At 63.2% G+C, this 15,977-nt stretch overlaps 1 protein-coding gene across 1 annotated transcript; it reads right to left on the bottom strand.

Annotated features, from left to right (window-relative positions):
• Window positions 1-9,264: 9,264 nt before the first annotated feature.
• FRMD8 (FERM domain containing 8) lies at window positions 9,265-15,552 on the bottom strand. The gene is made up of 10 exons (XM_027713510.2): window positions 15,490-15,552; window positions 14,564-14,722; window positions 13,935-14,036; window positions 13,416-13,474; window positions 12,895-13,088; window positions 12,169-12,357; window positions 11,588-11,711; window positions 10,967-11,152; window positions 10,034-10,253; window positions 9,265-9,528 (listed from the first exon to the last, which is right to left on the bottom strand). Exons 1-10 carry the CDS (start codon window positions 15,539-15,541, stop codon window positions 9,398-9,400), a joined length of 1,416 nt encoding a protein of 471 aa, XP_027569311.2. The 5' UTR covers window positions 15,542-15,552; the 3' UTR covers window positions 9,265-9,397.
• Window positions 15,553-15,977: the final 425 nt, after the last annotated feature.

Genomic DNA, 15,977 nt, shown 5'->3' with positions numbered 1-15,977 from the left:
GGGGCGTTATCGGGAGGGCGGGGCGGGGCCCCTGCAGGGGGCGTGGCCAGGAAAAAAGGCGGGGCTCGCAGGGGACACGCGGGCAGGAATCGGCGGTGACGTCACCGCCGGAACAGACAGTGACGTCACGCGGAACGGGAAGTGACGTCACACGAGGAGCAGCGACGCCTTCGGAGCCTCAGGGTGACCCCTCAGGGTGACCCCAACCCCCCCAACCCCCCCCCGGCCCCAGGGAGGACACGAGGCCGGGCACGGTCAGCAGTTTATTGGTCCCGTCACGATAAGGGGGTCCCACCACGATAAGGGGGTCCCGTCACAATATGGGGGTCCCGTCACATTATGGGGGTCCTGTCACAATATGGGGGTCCCATCACAATAAGGGGGTCCCACCACGATAAGGGGGTCCCGTCACGATAAGGGGGTCCCATCACGATAAGGGGGTCCCGTCACGATAAGGGGGTCCCATCACAATAAGGGGGTCCCATCACGATAAGGGGGTCCCATCACGATAAGGGGGTCCCACCACGATAAGGGGGTCCCGTCACGATAAGGGGGTCCCACCACGATAAGGGGGTCCCACCACGATAAGGGGGTCCCACCACGATAAGGGGGTCCCATCACAATAAGGGGGTCCCGTCACAATATGGGGGTCCCGTCGCAGCGCAGGCTCTGTCGTGACCCGGAGCCTTCCCAGCCACAGCCCGGGGTCCTTCAGCAGCGCAGGGTCCTCGTCGTGGTCCAGGCCGAAATCTGAGCCCCCCATCGCGATATGGGGGGGTCTCCATCGCGATAGAGGGGTCCCTGTCGCGATATGGGGGGGTCTCCATCGCGACAGAGGGGTCCCTGTCGCAATATGGGGGGGTCTCCATCGCGATAGAGGGGTCCCTGTCGCGATATGGGGGGGTCTCCATCGCGATAGAGGGGTCCCTGTCGCGATATGGGGCCCCCCTGTTCCCGGCCCGTGGGTTCCCCCAAAGCCATGTGGATAAACCGGGAGGGGGCCCGGCCCCATGAGGGGCCTTGTCGTGCTCGGGGGTCCCCGTCCCAACACGGGGATCTCTGTCACGACAGGGGGGCCCCGTCGCGATCGGGGGGCCGCCCTTTCCTCTGATCACGAGTTCCCCACGTCGAGGGCAAGAAATGGGGGTGGCCCTGTCGTGACTCTTGGGGGGCTCTGTCAGGATATGGGGCCTCTCGCAACAGGGGGGGGTCCCTGCCACGATATCGGGGTCCCTGTCACGATATGGGGTCTCTGTCATGATATTGGGGGGCCCTGTTGCAATATGTGGGGGTCCCTGTCATATTGGGGGTCCCTGTCATACTGGGGGTCCCTGTTGTATTGGGGGTCCCTGTTGCAATATTGGGGGTCCCTGTCACGATATGAGGACCCCAGGCCAGCGCTGGCGCCGCGGGGGGTCGAACCCCGCCCCGGGGGGTCCCGGAGGTGCCGCCACCGGCGCCTTTTGCTTTTTTTTTTGGCCTTTTTGGGTCCGGAGGAGAAAAAGCAAAACCTGAGAAAACGGGGAAAAGTTTTCTCAGGAAAAGAAAAAACCTCCCGAAACGGGAAAAAAACCAAAAACCCGTCCCCAGATGGGGAGAAACGGCCCCAAATGGGGAGAAACGGCCCCAAAGGGGGAGAAACGGCCCCAAATGGGGAGAAACGGCCCCAAAGGGACCCGGCCCCGCCCGCGCGATTTGGGGCCGATCGCGGGGATTTGGGGCCGATCGGAGCCCAAAAACGGGCGGTTTGGGGGAAAACCCCACTTTGGGGGGTTCGGGGTCGGTCCCGCACCCACGGCGCAGTTTGGGCTGAGAAACGGGGATTTTGGGTCCGAGTCGTGTCCGGGCGCAAAACGAGGTTAGAACCGGGGATTTTGGGGCGGACGCGCGGCCCCGGCGCAAAATGGGCTCAGAAAGGGGGATTTTGGGTTAAACCCACGCGGCCCCGGCGCAAAATGGGCTCAGAAAGGGGGATTTTGGGTTAAACGCGCGCCCCGCGCACTTTGGGCCGAGAAACGGGGGTTTTGGGGTCGGCGCGTCCCGGGGCCCCGCCGGTACTTACTCCGCTCGCTCACCTTTTCCTGCCTCTTATTTTGGGGGAATTTCTAGTTTTTAGCCATTTTTTGGCGCCAATTGTCCATTTTGGGGCGAATCGAGGCGGTTTTGGCACTGTCACTGTGGGGAGGGGAGAGAGACAACACCGCCCCCCCTCCCCCAACCTGCTCCTCCATCCCTCCGCCTTTGGGGGAAAATCCGGGGAAATCGGTTCAAAAGCACCTCCCCCTCCCCCAGCACCGCTGACTCGGCGCTTTTTTTGGCTGGAAAAGCCCCATTTTTGGCTCAAACTCCCAGCTCGGGGTGGACCCGTCCAGCAGCGCATTTTGGGGCAATTTTAGCCCTTTTTGGGTTATTTTGGGGGGGGAAAAGCGGCCAAACCCGAAGCTCCCCCTCCCCCCCCGGAACGGCTCATTTTGGGGTGAAAGCGGCACAAATACCCATTTCTGGTCCCTACTTCTCCTGCAGACCCTGTTTGGGGGCTTTTGGCCCCAATCTGGCGCTCGGAGGCTCCTCGGGCGGGGGCGGGGCCGGCGGGGGCTGCAAAAAACACCCACGAGACCCCCCCAGCCCTGTCAGCACCGTTTTGGGGGGAAAAGCGGCCGAATCGGTGAAAGCCCCCGATCGTCGCGTTTCCGCCAACCCGCCGGGTTTGGGGGGTCTGGGGGGGTTTGGGGTCGGGGGGTCCCACATGCCACGACCGGGAGGTCCCCGCGCTCCCCCCCTCCCCCGACGCCCCAAAAGCGGCCGGAATTGCCCCAAATCCGCTGCCCCTCCCCCCCCCCGCGGGTCCCGGGGGGCTCAGGGTGGGGGAGGGGCGTGCCCGGTACCTGCTGACGCCGATTTGGGGGGGTTTTGCCTCAAATTTGAGGCTCCCCCCCCTCGTTCGCTCCTAAACTTACTCGTTTTGGGGGCAAAAGTCTAAATTTACCCATTTCTGCGGCTGGTTTTGGAGAAAAAACCTGAAAACATCATTATTAACCCCTCCCCCCCCGCCTGCTCCAGCCCCCTCCCCCGCGGGGTTTTGGGTCAATTTGGGGGGTTTTACGTTCTTTTTCCTAAGGGATCTCCCGGAGCCACATTCCTGAACTTCCAGCTTCGCTTTGAGCCGAAAAAGCGGCTTTTTGGTGCTGCTGCCTCCTCCCAAGTGCGGCTGCGGAAAGGGCGGAAAACACCCCAAAGCTGCCCCTCCCCCTCCCCCCCCAAAAACGAAAGCAGCTCTTACTTCTCTCATCCCCCACAGCGGGGGGGTCTCCTCACACTCCCGAGCGGGTTTTGGGTGCAGAAAGGCCTTTTCGGGGTAAATCCTCTCCTGTTTTTTTTCCCTTTCCTCGGCTTTTTCTCACCGTTTTTTCCTGTTTTTTTTTCCTGCGTTTTCCGCTTCCCTGAGGGGGAAAAACACCGGAGACCCCCCCGCGCCCCCCAACCCCGTCCTTCGTGCCCCTGGGTCCCCCTGCGGGGGCGCTGCCCCGGCCCCTCCCGCGCGACGCCTTTGTGGTTAAAAGCCGCGATTTTGGACACTTACGGAGCGGCGGCAGCGGCGGAGCCGGAGGGCGCTGGAGGGATTTGGGGGGTTTTCCCCACTTCTGGGGGGTTTAATAGAAAAAGGGGGGGGGGGGAGGGGCGACGGCGGCGGCGCCTGAAACGACAAAACCCCAAAACCCCCCAAATCCCCCCAAACCCGCCACCCCCGAGGGGGGCGGGGCCTCACCCGGCTCCGTTTGGGGCATTTTCCTCAATTTTCTCAGCTCCGGGACCCAAACTGGGATTTTTCTTCCTTTTTCTCTTTCTTTTTGCTTCTGATTTTCTGTATTTTCTCCTCTAATTCCTCTTTGATTTTCTCTCATTTTTCCTCTCTTCTCTTATTTTCTCTTCTACTTTTTCTCTCTTCTCATTTTTCCCTGTTTTCACTTCCATCTTCTCCAATTTCCAGCACTTGAATTTTTCTTTATTCTATATTTTTTTAAATTGTCCTTTTAATATTCTTCCAATTTTCTTTTTTCTATATTTCCAATTTTTCTATTTTCTTTTTTCTATTATTTTTTCTAATTTCTTCTATTTTCTATTTTTCTATTTTCTTTTTTCTAATTTCTTCTATTTTCTATTTTTTCTATTTTCTTTTTTTTCTAATTTCTTCTATTTTTCTATTTTCTGTTTTCTAATTTCTTCTATTTTCTATTTTTCTATTTTCTTTTTTCTAATTTCTTCTATTTTCTATTTTTTTCTATTTTCTTTTTTCTAATTTCTTCTATTTTCTATTTTTTCTATTTTCTTTTTTTCTAAATTTCTTCTATTTTCTATTTTTCATTTCCTTTTTTTCTAGTTTTAATTTTCTTTTTCCAATTTTTTTCTATTTTTTCTTTTCCAATTTTCAATTTTCTTTTTTCCAATTTTCTTCTATTTTCTTTTTTTTTTTTTTTGGTTCTATTTTCTGTCCTTTTTTGCTCTTTTCTCTCTTCTCTCTGCTCCTCCCCTGCCCAACCGCCGCTTTTTTACCAAAAAGTCCATTTTTTCCCCCAGCCGGGGCCGCTGCGAGGAAAAAGGTCCCTTTCCCTGCCGGCTCCATCTTCACTCGTCGCTTTTGCTGCTTCTGCCCCAAAGTGGCTCCTCTCTGGCTCCTCTCCTGCCGTCCTGAGCCTGAAAATGCCGCCTTTCACCCCAAACCGGCCGCCCCCTGCGCTGCCCGGCCCCGACGGGCAAAACCCCTCTGGGAAGCTTGGGAAAAATTAGAATTTCAAGGAATCCGAATTTAGGAGCTGCTCTTTTAGCAGAAATCAGCGTCACGAGCGCCTTTTCTTTTTATCTTAAATTAAAGCAGCTTCAAAAGCTCCTTTTTGGTTAAACTGCCCCAGCTCGCTCCGGCTTTCGGAAAACATCCAGTAGGATATTTTAAGGCTTAAATAAAACAGCTGCAAGAGCTGCGTTTTTGCCCGGGAACCGGCCTTGAAGGCAGCGATTTCCCTAAAACCAGCTTTAAGAGCTTCCGTTTGAATAAAAAGCAGCTTTAGGAGCCGATTTTTGCGTTAAATCGGGAGGTTTTCCATTAATCGCTCCCATTAAAGCGCCCGTCGCTGGGATCGCGCCACAGAAAAGCGAAAGAAAGCAGCTTTAAGAGCCGACTTTTCTTTCAAGGGAACAGCTTTTGTCCCTTTTTTTCTTGAAATGCCGCAGATTTAGGAGCAGTTTTTATCAAATAAAGCGGCTTTAGGAGCCTTCTCTACGGACCGGCGCAGCTTTAAGAGCTTTTCGTCGGCAGTGAAGCCGTTTGCGGAGCTTTCTGTTTTAAATAAAGCCATTTTAGGAGGTTTTTTTGGTATAAAATCGAGCGGCTGCGAGCGCTGCGGGCTCGGGCCGCGGTTTTGGGCCGAATTCGGGCGCTTTCGGGGCAGTTTCCCGGCCGGGCGCTGCCGCCGCTTCCCTCCCTTATAACGGGCCCGGCCCCGCCCCCGGGGGGGGCCAAATAGTCCCGAAAATCGCCAAAAAAGGGCCGCGGCCCCCAAAACCCCCCGCCCCCCCCCGAAAACCCCTCCTTTCTCATTATTTGCCGTGTGGTTTTTGTTTTTTTGTTTCCCCCTTTTCTCGGATGTTTCCCCCGCACAACCGCCCCCCCCCCCCCCCCCCCCTCCTCTGCGGGGCCCTGCGGGGCCCGGCCCCGAACGGGTTAAATTTCCCTCATTTCCCTCATTTCGCTGCGGGTTTTCGCCGGATTCGGCCCGTTCTGCCCCAAACCCCCCCGCCCCCCCCGCCCCCTTCCCGGGCCGCCGCAGTTCGGAGCTTTTTGGCTCATTTGTTCCTTCCCTTGGCCGCTCTCTCGCTTTTGCTGCGTCACGGGGCTGGGCCGCCCGCGGGGCCTCGGGCCCAGAGGGGCTCGGAAAAACCTCTCAGGGGACACAGGCCCCAAACCCCCTTTGCCCACGTCTTTTGTATCCCAAGAGACCCCAAACCCCTTTGCCCACGTCTTTTGTATCCAAACCGACCCCAAACCCCCTTTGCCCACGTCTTTTGTACCCAAACTGACCCCAACCCCCTTTGCCCACGTCTTTTGTATCCAAACTGACCCCAACCCCCTTTGCCCACGTCTTTTGTATCCCAACAGAGCCCAAAACACCTTTTTTTTTTTTTTTTAACCTTTTTGCTGCACAGCCCAAACCACCATTTTTATTCCTTCTCTCCCGCTGAAATGCACCAAAATCGAGGCGATTCAGCCCATTTCGGGCCCCGCCGAGTCACGGGACTCCTCCTTTTCGAGCAGCTGAATGAAACCCCACTGTTTTAGGGCATTTCGGGGGGTTTTTGAGGCATTTTGTGGGATCTGAAGCCTTCTTTTCCACATTTGGGGGCGTTTCCAGGCAGGAAATGACACCCCAGAATTGCCGTCAGGGAGGGGACCCCCGTGCCCCCAAACCTGTAATTAATGCTAATTAACGCTGCTCTGGGGCTAATTAAAGCTGCTGACGAAGCCAAGGAGGCATTTTAGGGGTGGTGGGGGGAGGGTGTTCCAACGTTTCCGGGGCGTTTCCTGCAGGAGAAAATGTTTCCCCATTGCTGTTAATTATTATTATTATTGTTATTATTATTATTATTATTATTATTATTTCCCTGCGTTATTCTGCCATTAAACCCCCTCAGATTGATCGTCCCCCTCCCATTTCAGGCCCCCCCCCCAAAAAAAACCCTGAATTTTGGGGAGCTTTCCCTCGGTGCTGATTTTTGCAGCACTAATTTGCCCATTTATGGTTCTTTCGGCCCCATTCCCCCTCCCCCGCAGCTCTGTTTTATTTTACCCCTCTGACACACCCACAATTCACGGCCTTTGGCACGGAAATGCCCCAAAAAGCTGCTTTTTCAAAAAGCTGCTTTTTCACAGGAGCTGCGCCTGGAGGGGCCCCTGTGGGGCCTTTTCCTCTGGAAAGGTGTTTTTCAGTTTTTCACCAAAACCTGCGGGTTTATGATGGAAAAATACAAGAAAAGGCCAGGAGGTTTTTTTTTTTTAAGCGGGACAGCACTAAAAATACCATAAATGACCCCAAAAGAGCCTCAACAGCACTTTGAGGCCAATTTCAGCCATTCTGGGGGGACAAGGCATAGATTTTGCCCTCAAAAATCACCACTAAGCCCAAAAGCTGCAGTTTTTCAGCAGATTTTTTAACCCAAACCGCCCCCTTTTGAACCCAAAGTGGCCCGGGGCCCCTCTGCCTCCCTGAGCCGCCTTTCAGTGGGTTTTTGAGGCCAAATCCCTCCAACTCCCCCCCCTAAAACCAGCGTTTCCTTGCGGCTTTTCACCTTTTGGAAAACCGACCCTTTTTAGCGGCTTTTCAGACAAAAATCACCTCAGGAAAGGGGGGGGGGGGCGGGGTGGGACTTTATCCCTCTCCCAAGCTGGGGCCCCTCAACCTGCTGCTAAAGCGGCCCGAACCCCCTCCCCCCGTCGCTCCCCGCCCCCACCGCCTCGCCTTCCCCTCCCCCACCCCCATTTACAGGCAAAAAAAAAGGAATTCGGGGGCGGGAGCGGCCGCGGAAGGATCCGCGCGGAGGAGCGAGAGCTGTGCGATGCGGCCCCGGGAGCGGAGGGATCTGGGGGGTGAAGCGTCCCGTGGCCACGTGACCGGCGGAGGGATCCGCGCGCGGAGGGATCGGTGGTGAGGTCAGGCCCCGCCCCCCGCTCTGCCGCAGTCGCCGCGGGGGCGGCGCCGGGGGTGGGGGCGCGGCGCCATCGCTCCGACCCGCCCTGTCCCGCAGCGGGGGGGGCGGCGCCGAGTCACCCCCGGCGGGTCCCGAGGGGTTAAAAAACCAGCCCTTTCCCTCTTCATTTTTAACTCGGAAATGCCCGATTCGCCTCAGAAAACGCCCGATTCGCCTCAGAAATGTCATACGTGCCTCAGAAATGCCCGATTTGTCTTAGAAACGTCTCATTTTACTTCACGTCTCTTTTCCCTCAGAAATGCCCCGATTCGTCTCAAAAATGCTTGGTTTGCCTCAGAAAGTGTTCGGTTTCCCTCAGAAAAGTGCGGTTTCCCTCACAAAAGCCTTAATTTCTTAGCTCAGAAGCGCCTCGTTTCCCTCAGAAAACGCCCTTTTATTCAGCCGTGACCCGCTCTCCCCCCCCCCAAAATGGCGCCTGCCGGGGGAGGGGGGGGCGCGTCCTTCCCGATCCCCCTCAGGAAACCCTTTCTCAAAATATTTATTCAAAAATATTTCTTTGTACCATCAAATATTTATATTTTCCTTCCTTTTTTTTTTTTTTTTTGTTTGTAAACGCTGGATTTCAGAGCAATTTCCCGGCGTCCTTTAAAGCCGGTAACACCGACCCCTCCCACAGCACAAAACTCTCCCAAACCACCGGTTCTGCCTTTAAAAAGCCTTAAATTTCGACAAAAAATGACTTAAAAAAGGAAGTTATTTGGGGCTGAGGCACTTTCGCTGCAGAGTGTGGGCGCGTGGGGGTTATGGATAAAACACTGTGATAAATGGGTTAAACTCAGCCCCAGCCGGCAGAGAAAAGGCTGAAAATGGGGTTAAAGAGTGAAAAAGGGGGATTTGGGGCCTCTAAAGGCCCTGAATGGACAGCGAGTGATGCCCCGAAATGGGCAGGATTTGCCTCAAAATCATTTTCCCCCAAGGGCTCGTTAGTACTAATGAGGGACCCCCCAAACCCAGGGCCCCCCTGACGCGTGTGAGGTGTGTGACATGTGTGTGACATGTGTGACATGTGTGTGACATGTGTGTGACATGTGTGTGACATGTGTATGACGTGTGTGACACGACACGCGTGTCCGTGTGTCCCCGGCCCTGAAATGGCCGCGGTCACGTGGGGCGGCCATTTGGCTGCGTCAGCCCGAACTCCCTGGAATTGGCCCCAAACTGTCGTGGTGTGTCCCAAACCCCCCGGAATTGGCCCCAAACTGTCCGTGGTGTGTCCCAAACCCCCGGGATTTGGCCCCAAACTGTCCGTGGTGTGTCCCAAACCCCCTGGATTTGGCCCCAAACTGTCCGTGGTGTGTCCCGAGCCCCCCGGAACTGGCCCCAGACCCCCCCCCCGGAATCGGCTCAAGAATGCCCTGAATTAGCCAAAATCTGCTCCAAATGTCCCAAACTGGCTCAAACTTGCCATGAACTGGCCCCAAACACCCCGAATTAGTTCCAAACCACTGTGAAAGAGCCCTGACCTGCCCCAAATCACCCTGAATTAGCCCCAAATCTGCCCCAAACTGCCCTGAATTGCCCCCAAACCGTGGCTGGGGGGGGTGTTGGTGCAGTTTATTGTGGGGGGTGGGTACAAAGGGGGGGGGCTCAGGGGACTCCCAGTCTGTGCTGGGAGGGGTTTTGGGGGCCCTGGGGGGGCTCAGCCCTGCTCGGGCCCAGCCCCCTCTGCCCCCCGGGCCCCCCCCACCACGGGGCTGTAGGAGCTGCCCCCCACCCGGCTGAAGAAGGACCCCGAGCGCCGGGGGGGCTTCACCCGCCGCAGCTCCTGCCCTGGGGGGAGAGAGGGGGGGTCAGTCCCCTGGGCCCCCCCGTGTCCCAGACCCCAAATCCCCCCCCGACCCTGGAGCCCCCCCTCGTGTGTGTGTGTCACCCCCCCATTCCCCCTGACCCCCCCATGTCTCCCCCCAGACCCAACGTGTGTGTGTCACCCCCCCATATTCCCCCTGACCCCCCCATGTCCCCCCCCAGACCCAACGTGTGTGTGTCACCCCCCCATTCCCCCTGACCCCCCCATGTCCTCCCCCAGACCCAACGTGTGTGTGTCACCCCCCCATTCCCCCTGACCCCCCCATGTCCTCCCCCAGACCCAACGTGTCCCCTCCCTCCCAGTGCCGGGGTCCCCCCATGGGTGCATCTCCCACCCCATTTTCCCCCATATTCCCCTTGACCCCCCCATATCCCCCCCCGTCCCCAAGTCTCCCCCTGTCCCCCCCTCCATGTCCCCCCTCTGGCCCCGCCCCATTGGCCCCGCCCCCGTTCCTTTGGCCCCGCCCACCGTCCTGCACGTAGTCGATGGTCGCGAGGCGCTGGAGGCGGGGCCTGGTCACGCTCTCCTGCCGCCGCAAGGGGGCGCCTCGAGCGCCGGGCTGGGCCGGGGGCGGGGCCTGTCCCTCGGAGGGCGGGGCCTGTCCTTCGGAGGGCGGGGCCTCGGCGGCGGCGGGCGCGGCCCCGCCCAGCTCGATGCAGCACTCGATGAGGGCGCTCATGAGCTCCGCCTGGGGGCGCTGTCAGCGCGCGGGGCCACGCCCCCGGCCACGCCCCCAAAGGGACCCCCCCAAACTTACCCCAACCCCCCCAAACCCGACCCCAACCCCCCCAAATTTACCCCAACCCCCCCAAAACTGACTCCAAACCCCCCAAACTGACCCAACCCCCCAACTGACCCACAACCCCCCCAAAACGGACCCACCCCCCCCAAACTGACCCCAACCCCCCCCCAAACTGACCCCAACCCCCCAACAAAACCGACCCCACCCCCCCCAAACTAACTGCCCAACCCCCCCAAAAAACCGACCCCAACCCCCCAAACCTGATCCACCACCCCCAAACTGACCCCACCTTCTCCCACAAACTGACCCCAACCCCCCCAAACTGAATCCCACCAACTGAATCCCACCCTGATCCCGCCCCCCCAAAAATCGACCCCAACACCCCCCAAACTACCCGCAACCACCCCAACCCCCCCAAACCCGACCCCAACCCCCCCAAACCGATCCCCAAACTGACTGCAAACACTCACAAACTGACCCTCCGGGGACCTCCTGGGGACCCCCAAACCGCCCCCACAGGACGCTGCCCCCAGAGCCCCCCAACTGCCTCCCCCGCGCCCCCCAGGACCTCCCCAGACCTGCACCCGCCCCACAAGTGCCCCCCGCCCGCCCCCTGCACTCCTTGGTGCCCCCCGGCCCCCCCATCCCGGGGGTCCCACCTGTGGGGAGAAGACCCTCAGCAGGCGGTTCACGGGGGCTCCCTCGTGGTCCCCGTCGAACTCGAGCCAGAGCTGGGGGGGCTCCGCGGGGTCCCCGTCCTGCCCCGGGGGGGGGTCCCCGTCCTGCCCCACGGCCCCCACCAGCTCCCAGCACAGCTCGGGGTACGTCAGGGCCAGCAGCACGTGCTGGGAGGGGACATCGTTCCATGGTGGCCCCCCAGTCCCACCGGGTGCCCCCCAGCCCCACAATGTCCCCCCCCAGCCCCACAATGTCCCCCCCCAGCCCCACAATGTCCCCCCCAGCCCCACAGTGTCCCCCCCCAGCCCCACAGTGTCCCCCCCAGCCCCACAGTGTCCCCCCAGCCCCACAGTGTCCCCTCAGCCCCACAGTGTCCCCCCAGTCCCACCGTGTGCCCCCAGTCCCACTGTGTCCCCCCCAGCCCCACAGTGTCCCCCCCCAGCCCCACAATGTCCCCCCAGTCCCACACTGTTCCCCCCAAACCCACAGAGTCCCCTCTGCCCCACAGTGTCCCCCCTCCCCATGATGCCCCCAAGCCACCCCCATGCTGCCCCCAGCCCCCCACGGGCCCGATCCCACCCCCAGCCCCCCCGGCCCCCCACCTTCTGGCGGGGGTCGATGATGGTGACCCCCTCGAGCCCCACGGCCACGCTGACGGGGCGCAGCCCCCCCCGGCCCAGCAGCCCCCCCGAGGGGCGTTCGATGGCCCCGGGGAAGAAGGCACACCTGGGGGGGTGAGACACACACCGGGGTCACCCCAAAACCACGGGGTCACCCCAGAACACCTGGGGGGGTGAGACACACACCGGGGTCACCCCAAAACCACGGGGTCACCCCAGAACACCTGGAGGGGTGAGACACACACCGGGGTCACCCCAAAACCACGGGGTCACCCCAGAACGCCTGAGGGGACACACATCGAGGTCACCCCAAAATCACGGGGTCACCCCAGAACGCCTGGGGGGACACACATCGAGGTCACCCCAAAACACCGGGATACCCCCCCAACACCTGGGGACACACACACCCCCCTGGGTCACCCCCAGCCCCCCCGATCCCCCCCGATTCCCGGGTCCCAGCTGCAGGGGGTGGTGACCTGGGGGCCCAGACGCGGGGGGTGTCCCCGGGGCTCTGTTTGGGGTCTATTTGGGGTCCGTTTTGGGGTCTCTTTCGGGCCCCTCACCCGTATCCGGGCAGGGCGTGGCAGCGCCGCAGGAAGTCCCGGTACAGCCCAGCAGGGGGCGCCTCCGGGCCCGGCGCGCGCGCGAAGGCGTCGAGGAGCCGCTGGGCGGGGCCCGGGGAGCGCGAGCGCCGGAACAGCGCCCCCCAGCGGGCCGGAGGACCCGGCGGCAGCAGCTCCGTCAGCAGCGGCCTGGGGGGGTCAAGGGGGGGATAACGGGGGGTCAGGGGGGCAAAGGGGGGGTCACGGGGGTCAGGAGAGCATGGGGGGGTCAAGGGGGGGATAACGGGGAGTCGGGGGGGCAAAGGGGGGGTCGGGGGTGGATAACGGGGGGTCAGGGGGCAAAGGGGGGGTCAGGGGGGTCAGGAGAGCATGGGGGGGTCAAGGGGGGGATAACGGGGGGGCAGAGGGGACAGGGGAGCGTGGGGGGTCAGGGGGGACACGGGGGTGTCAGGAGGTCGTGGGCGTGGGTCTCAGGTTGGGGGGTCCCAAAGGGGTCCTGTGGGTGGTCCCAGGGGGGTGTCTCGGGGCGGGGAGGGGGCTCAGGGAGGGGTCCTGGGTGTGGCCCCAGGTGGGATCTCGGGGGAGGCCCAAGGGTGGTCGCGGGAGGAATCTCAGAGGGTCCCTGGGGGTGTCCCTGGGGGTGTCCTGTGGGGAGGGTCCTGGACTGGGGGGGTCCCACGGTCGGGGAGGTTCCGGGGGGGTTCTGGGCTGGGGGTCTCGGCTCACCGCAGGCTGAGCTCCGTGTGCTGCTCGGGCTCGAAGGGTCCCAGGCGGAGGCGGCAGCTCAAGGGTCCCAGGCGGAGGCGGCAGCTCAGCCCCCCCAGCTCGGCTGCCTCGGGGGGGTCCACGGGGTAACGACCCCCCTGCAGCTGCTCCCGGGCCTCCTCGTAGAGCAGCCGCAGCAGCTCCTCCTCCTGCAGCTGGGACCCCCCGAGAGACCCCCCGAGACCCCCCGTGTCACCCCAGAGACCCCCCGAGACCCCCCGTGTCACCCTAGAGACCCCCCGTGTCACCCCAGAGACCCCCAGAGACCCCCCGTGTCACCCCAGAGACCCCCCGCGTCACCCCAGAGACCCCCAGAGACCCCCCGAGAGACCCCCAAAGACCCCCCGTGTCACCCCAGAGACCCCCCACATCCACCCCCAGAGCCTCAGGTGCCACCCCGTCCCTCACCCACCCCCCCCCGGGTCCCCCACGTATTCCCCCCCAACCCCGCACTTGGGGGTCCCCCCCAGCCCCCCCCTCACCTCCAGCTCGCGGCTCTTGGGGAAGAAAACGTTCCTGCGCAGCTGCAAACATGGCTCGTCTGGGGGGGGACGGGGGTCAGCGGGGGCTGGGGACCCCCCCACCCCCGAGGGACCCCCCCATCCTGAGGGACCCCCCACCCCCGAGGGACCCCCCACCCCCGAGGGAATCCCCCATCCCGAGGGACCCCCCCATCCCGAGGGACCCCCCCAGCCCTAGGGACCCCCCCACCCCCCAGGGAATCCCCCACCCCCGAGGGGTCCCCCTCCCCCGAGGGTCCCCCCCCCCTCGAGGGACCCCCCCCACCCCCGAGGGAATCCCCCATCCCGAGGGACCCCCAGCCCCGGCCCCCTCCCCGCGGGCGATGACCAGGGGCAATCCCGGGCTGAAGGAGGGTGAGAGGGGCCGGGGGAACCCCCAAGGGACCCCCCCCCAAGGGCCCCCCCGCCCCTCACCCTGCGCGATGGCCGCGGGGGAGCCGAGGGACCCCCCCCCCCCAAGGGGCCCCCCCCGCCCCTCACCCTGCGCGATGGCCGCGGGGGAGCCGAGGCTGAAGCGCAGCAGCAGCTCCGGCCAGTGCCGGACCAGGCGCAGGGGGCGGTGCCGCGGCTTCAGCTGCACCTCTGGGGGGGACACGGGGCTGGAACCCTCCGGGGGCACCCCCGAGGGCACCCCCGAGGGCACAGGGACCCGGTGACCGGCGGGGACCCCCATGGGAACCCCCACGGGGACCCCCACGGACCCACCCACGGGGACTCCCCCCATGGAGACTCACGGGGACCCCCACGGGGACCCCCACGGGGACCCCCACGGACCCACCTGGCCATGGGGACACCCACCAGGACACCCCTCCCACGGGGGCCCACTCAGCCCCCCCTCCGGACCCAGGCCCAGGAGTGGACCCCCAGATCCCCCCCCGTGTTCGTGTCCCCTCCGTGTGAGCCCCCCCGTGTCCAAGTCACCCCTGTAACCCTCCTGTCCCCTCACGGCCGTGCCCCCCACCCTGTGACCCGCCCCCCCATGGCCAGGTTCCTCCCCCGTGTCCCCCCCCGGGTCCGTGTCCCCCCGGGGCAGCTCCGACCCCAACCCCGGCGCGAGCTGACCCCCCTCGTCCCCAGGACGCCCCCGTCCCACCCTGACCCCCCCTCACCGAGCAGGTCCGACCCCAACCACAGCGCCAGGGCCTCCCCCGCGCTCGGGGGGAGCCGCAGAGCCCCCTGCAAGCGGCGCAGCAGCTCCGCGGCCGTGGGGCCCGGGGGGGGCTCGAGGGGCAGCGGCAGCGCCGACCCGTCCGGGAGGTACACCAGGGCTGGGGGGGACAGCGGGGGTGAGAGACCCCCCAAAACACCCAGAGACCCCCCCACACCCCCCCAGCGCCGACCCGTCCGGGAGGTACACCAGGGCTGGGGGGGACAGCGGGGGTGAGAGACCCCCCAAAACACCCAGAGACCCCCACCCACACCCCCCCATCGCCGACCCGTCCGGGAGGTACACCAGGGCTGTTTGGGACAGCGGGGGTGAGAGACCCCAAAAACACCAGGGACCCACCCACAACCCCCCCCAGCTGGCCGACCTTGCCGGGGGTACACCAGGGCCCTTGGGGAAACAGGGTGAGAGCCCCCCCAAAACACCCAGAGACCCCCCCACACCCCCCCAGCGCCGACCCGTCCGGGAGGTACACCAGGGCTGGGGGGGACAGCGGGGGGCGAGAGACCCCCAAAACCACTCAGGGACCCCCCAGGGACACCCCCCACCCCCCCCAAGACACAGCGCCGACCCGTCCGGGAGGTCCCGCGGGCGGGGGAGAAGGGGGTGTGAGACCACCCGCGTCCACCCAGAGACCCCCAGAGACCCCCGAACCTCCCGTGGGACCCCCACCCCCACCCCCGGACGGACCGACCCCCAGGGAACCCCCCCGGGGACCCCCCGGAACGACCCAAAGGGCCCCTCGGGGGTCTCACGGCCCCCAAACCACCCCCGCCCCCCCCAGCCGGGGGTCTCCGGCCCCGCCCATCCCTCATGGCCCCGCCCCCTCCCCTTACCCCCGCCCCTCCTCCCGCGGCCCCGCCCCCTCACCGGCGGCTCCCGGCGCGGCGGACGCGCCCTCCCCCTCCCCCTCCCCGTCCATGGCGGGGTCAGGGGGGGTCCCGGGGGGGTCACCGCGGGGGTCACCGGGGGGTCGCGGCTCCGCGCGCTCCCCGGGCCGGTCCCGCGCGGGGCGGAAGCGCCGCCGGTGGGCGGAGGGGCGGGGCCTCAGCGGTGACGTCACGGGAGGAGGCGAGATCAAAGGATGGGGCGGTGGCGCCCCCTGGCGGCTGGGAGGGCCAGAGGGGTCCCGGGGGGGTTCGGGGGTCCCGGGGGGCGTTCCGGGGTCCCAGGAGGGTCCCGAGGGGGTTCGGGGGGTCCCGGCGGCGGCGCAGGAAGAGGCGGAGCCGCTGTACGAAGTATAGAACCGTGTATTCCTCTGTGCGCGGCGGGGGCAACCCCCGGGGAGGGCTCGAAGGGATTCGGAGGGGGGGGGGCGTTTGGGGGGGCCCCGGGGGGGGGCCCGACCCCAATCGGGG

The sequence above is a fragment of the Pipra filicauda genome, unplaced genomic scaffold, assembly GCF_003945595.2.
Source record: "Pipra filicauda isolate LSUMZ 115617 unplaced genomic scaffold, ASM394559v2 scaffold1358_size15983_pilon, whole genome shotgun sequence".
Classification (NCBI taxonomy): Eukaryota; Metazoa; Chordata; class Aves; order Passeriformes; family Pipridae; genus Pipra; species Pipra filicauda.
The sequence above is the reverse complement of the archived record's forward strand: the minus strand, read 5'-3'. Positions and strand labels throughout refer to the sequence as shown.

Bases quoted from the DNA above. Each gene is read 5' to 3' on its own strand.
- FRMD8 (XM_027713510.2), bottom strand. From the start codon at position 15,541: ATGGACGGGGAGGGGGAGGGGGAGGGCGCGTCCGCCGCGCCGGGAGCC. The intron at 14,037-14,563 runs GTGAGGGGGGGT...TGTCCCCCCCAG, and splicing joins GTTGGGGTCGGACCTGCTCG to AGGTGCAGCTGAAGCCGCGG. The intron at 13,089-13,415 runs GTGAGGGGGGGG...GGGGGGTCCCAG, and splicing joins CCAAGAGCCGCGAGCTGGAG to CTGCAGGAGGAGGAGCTGCT.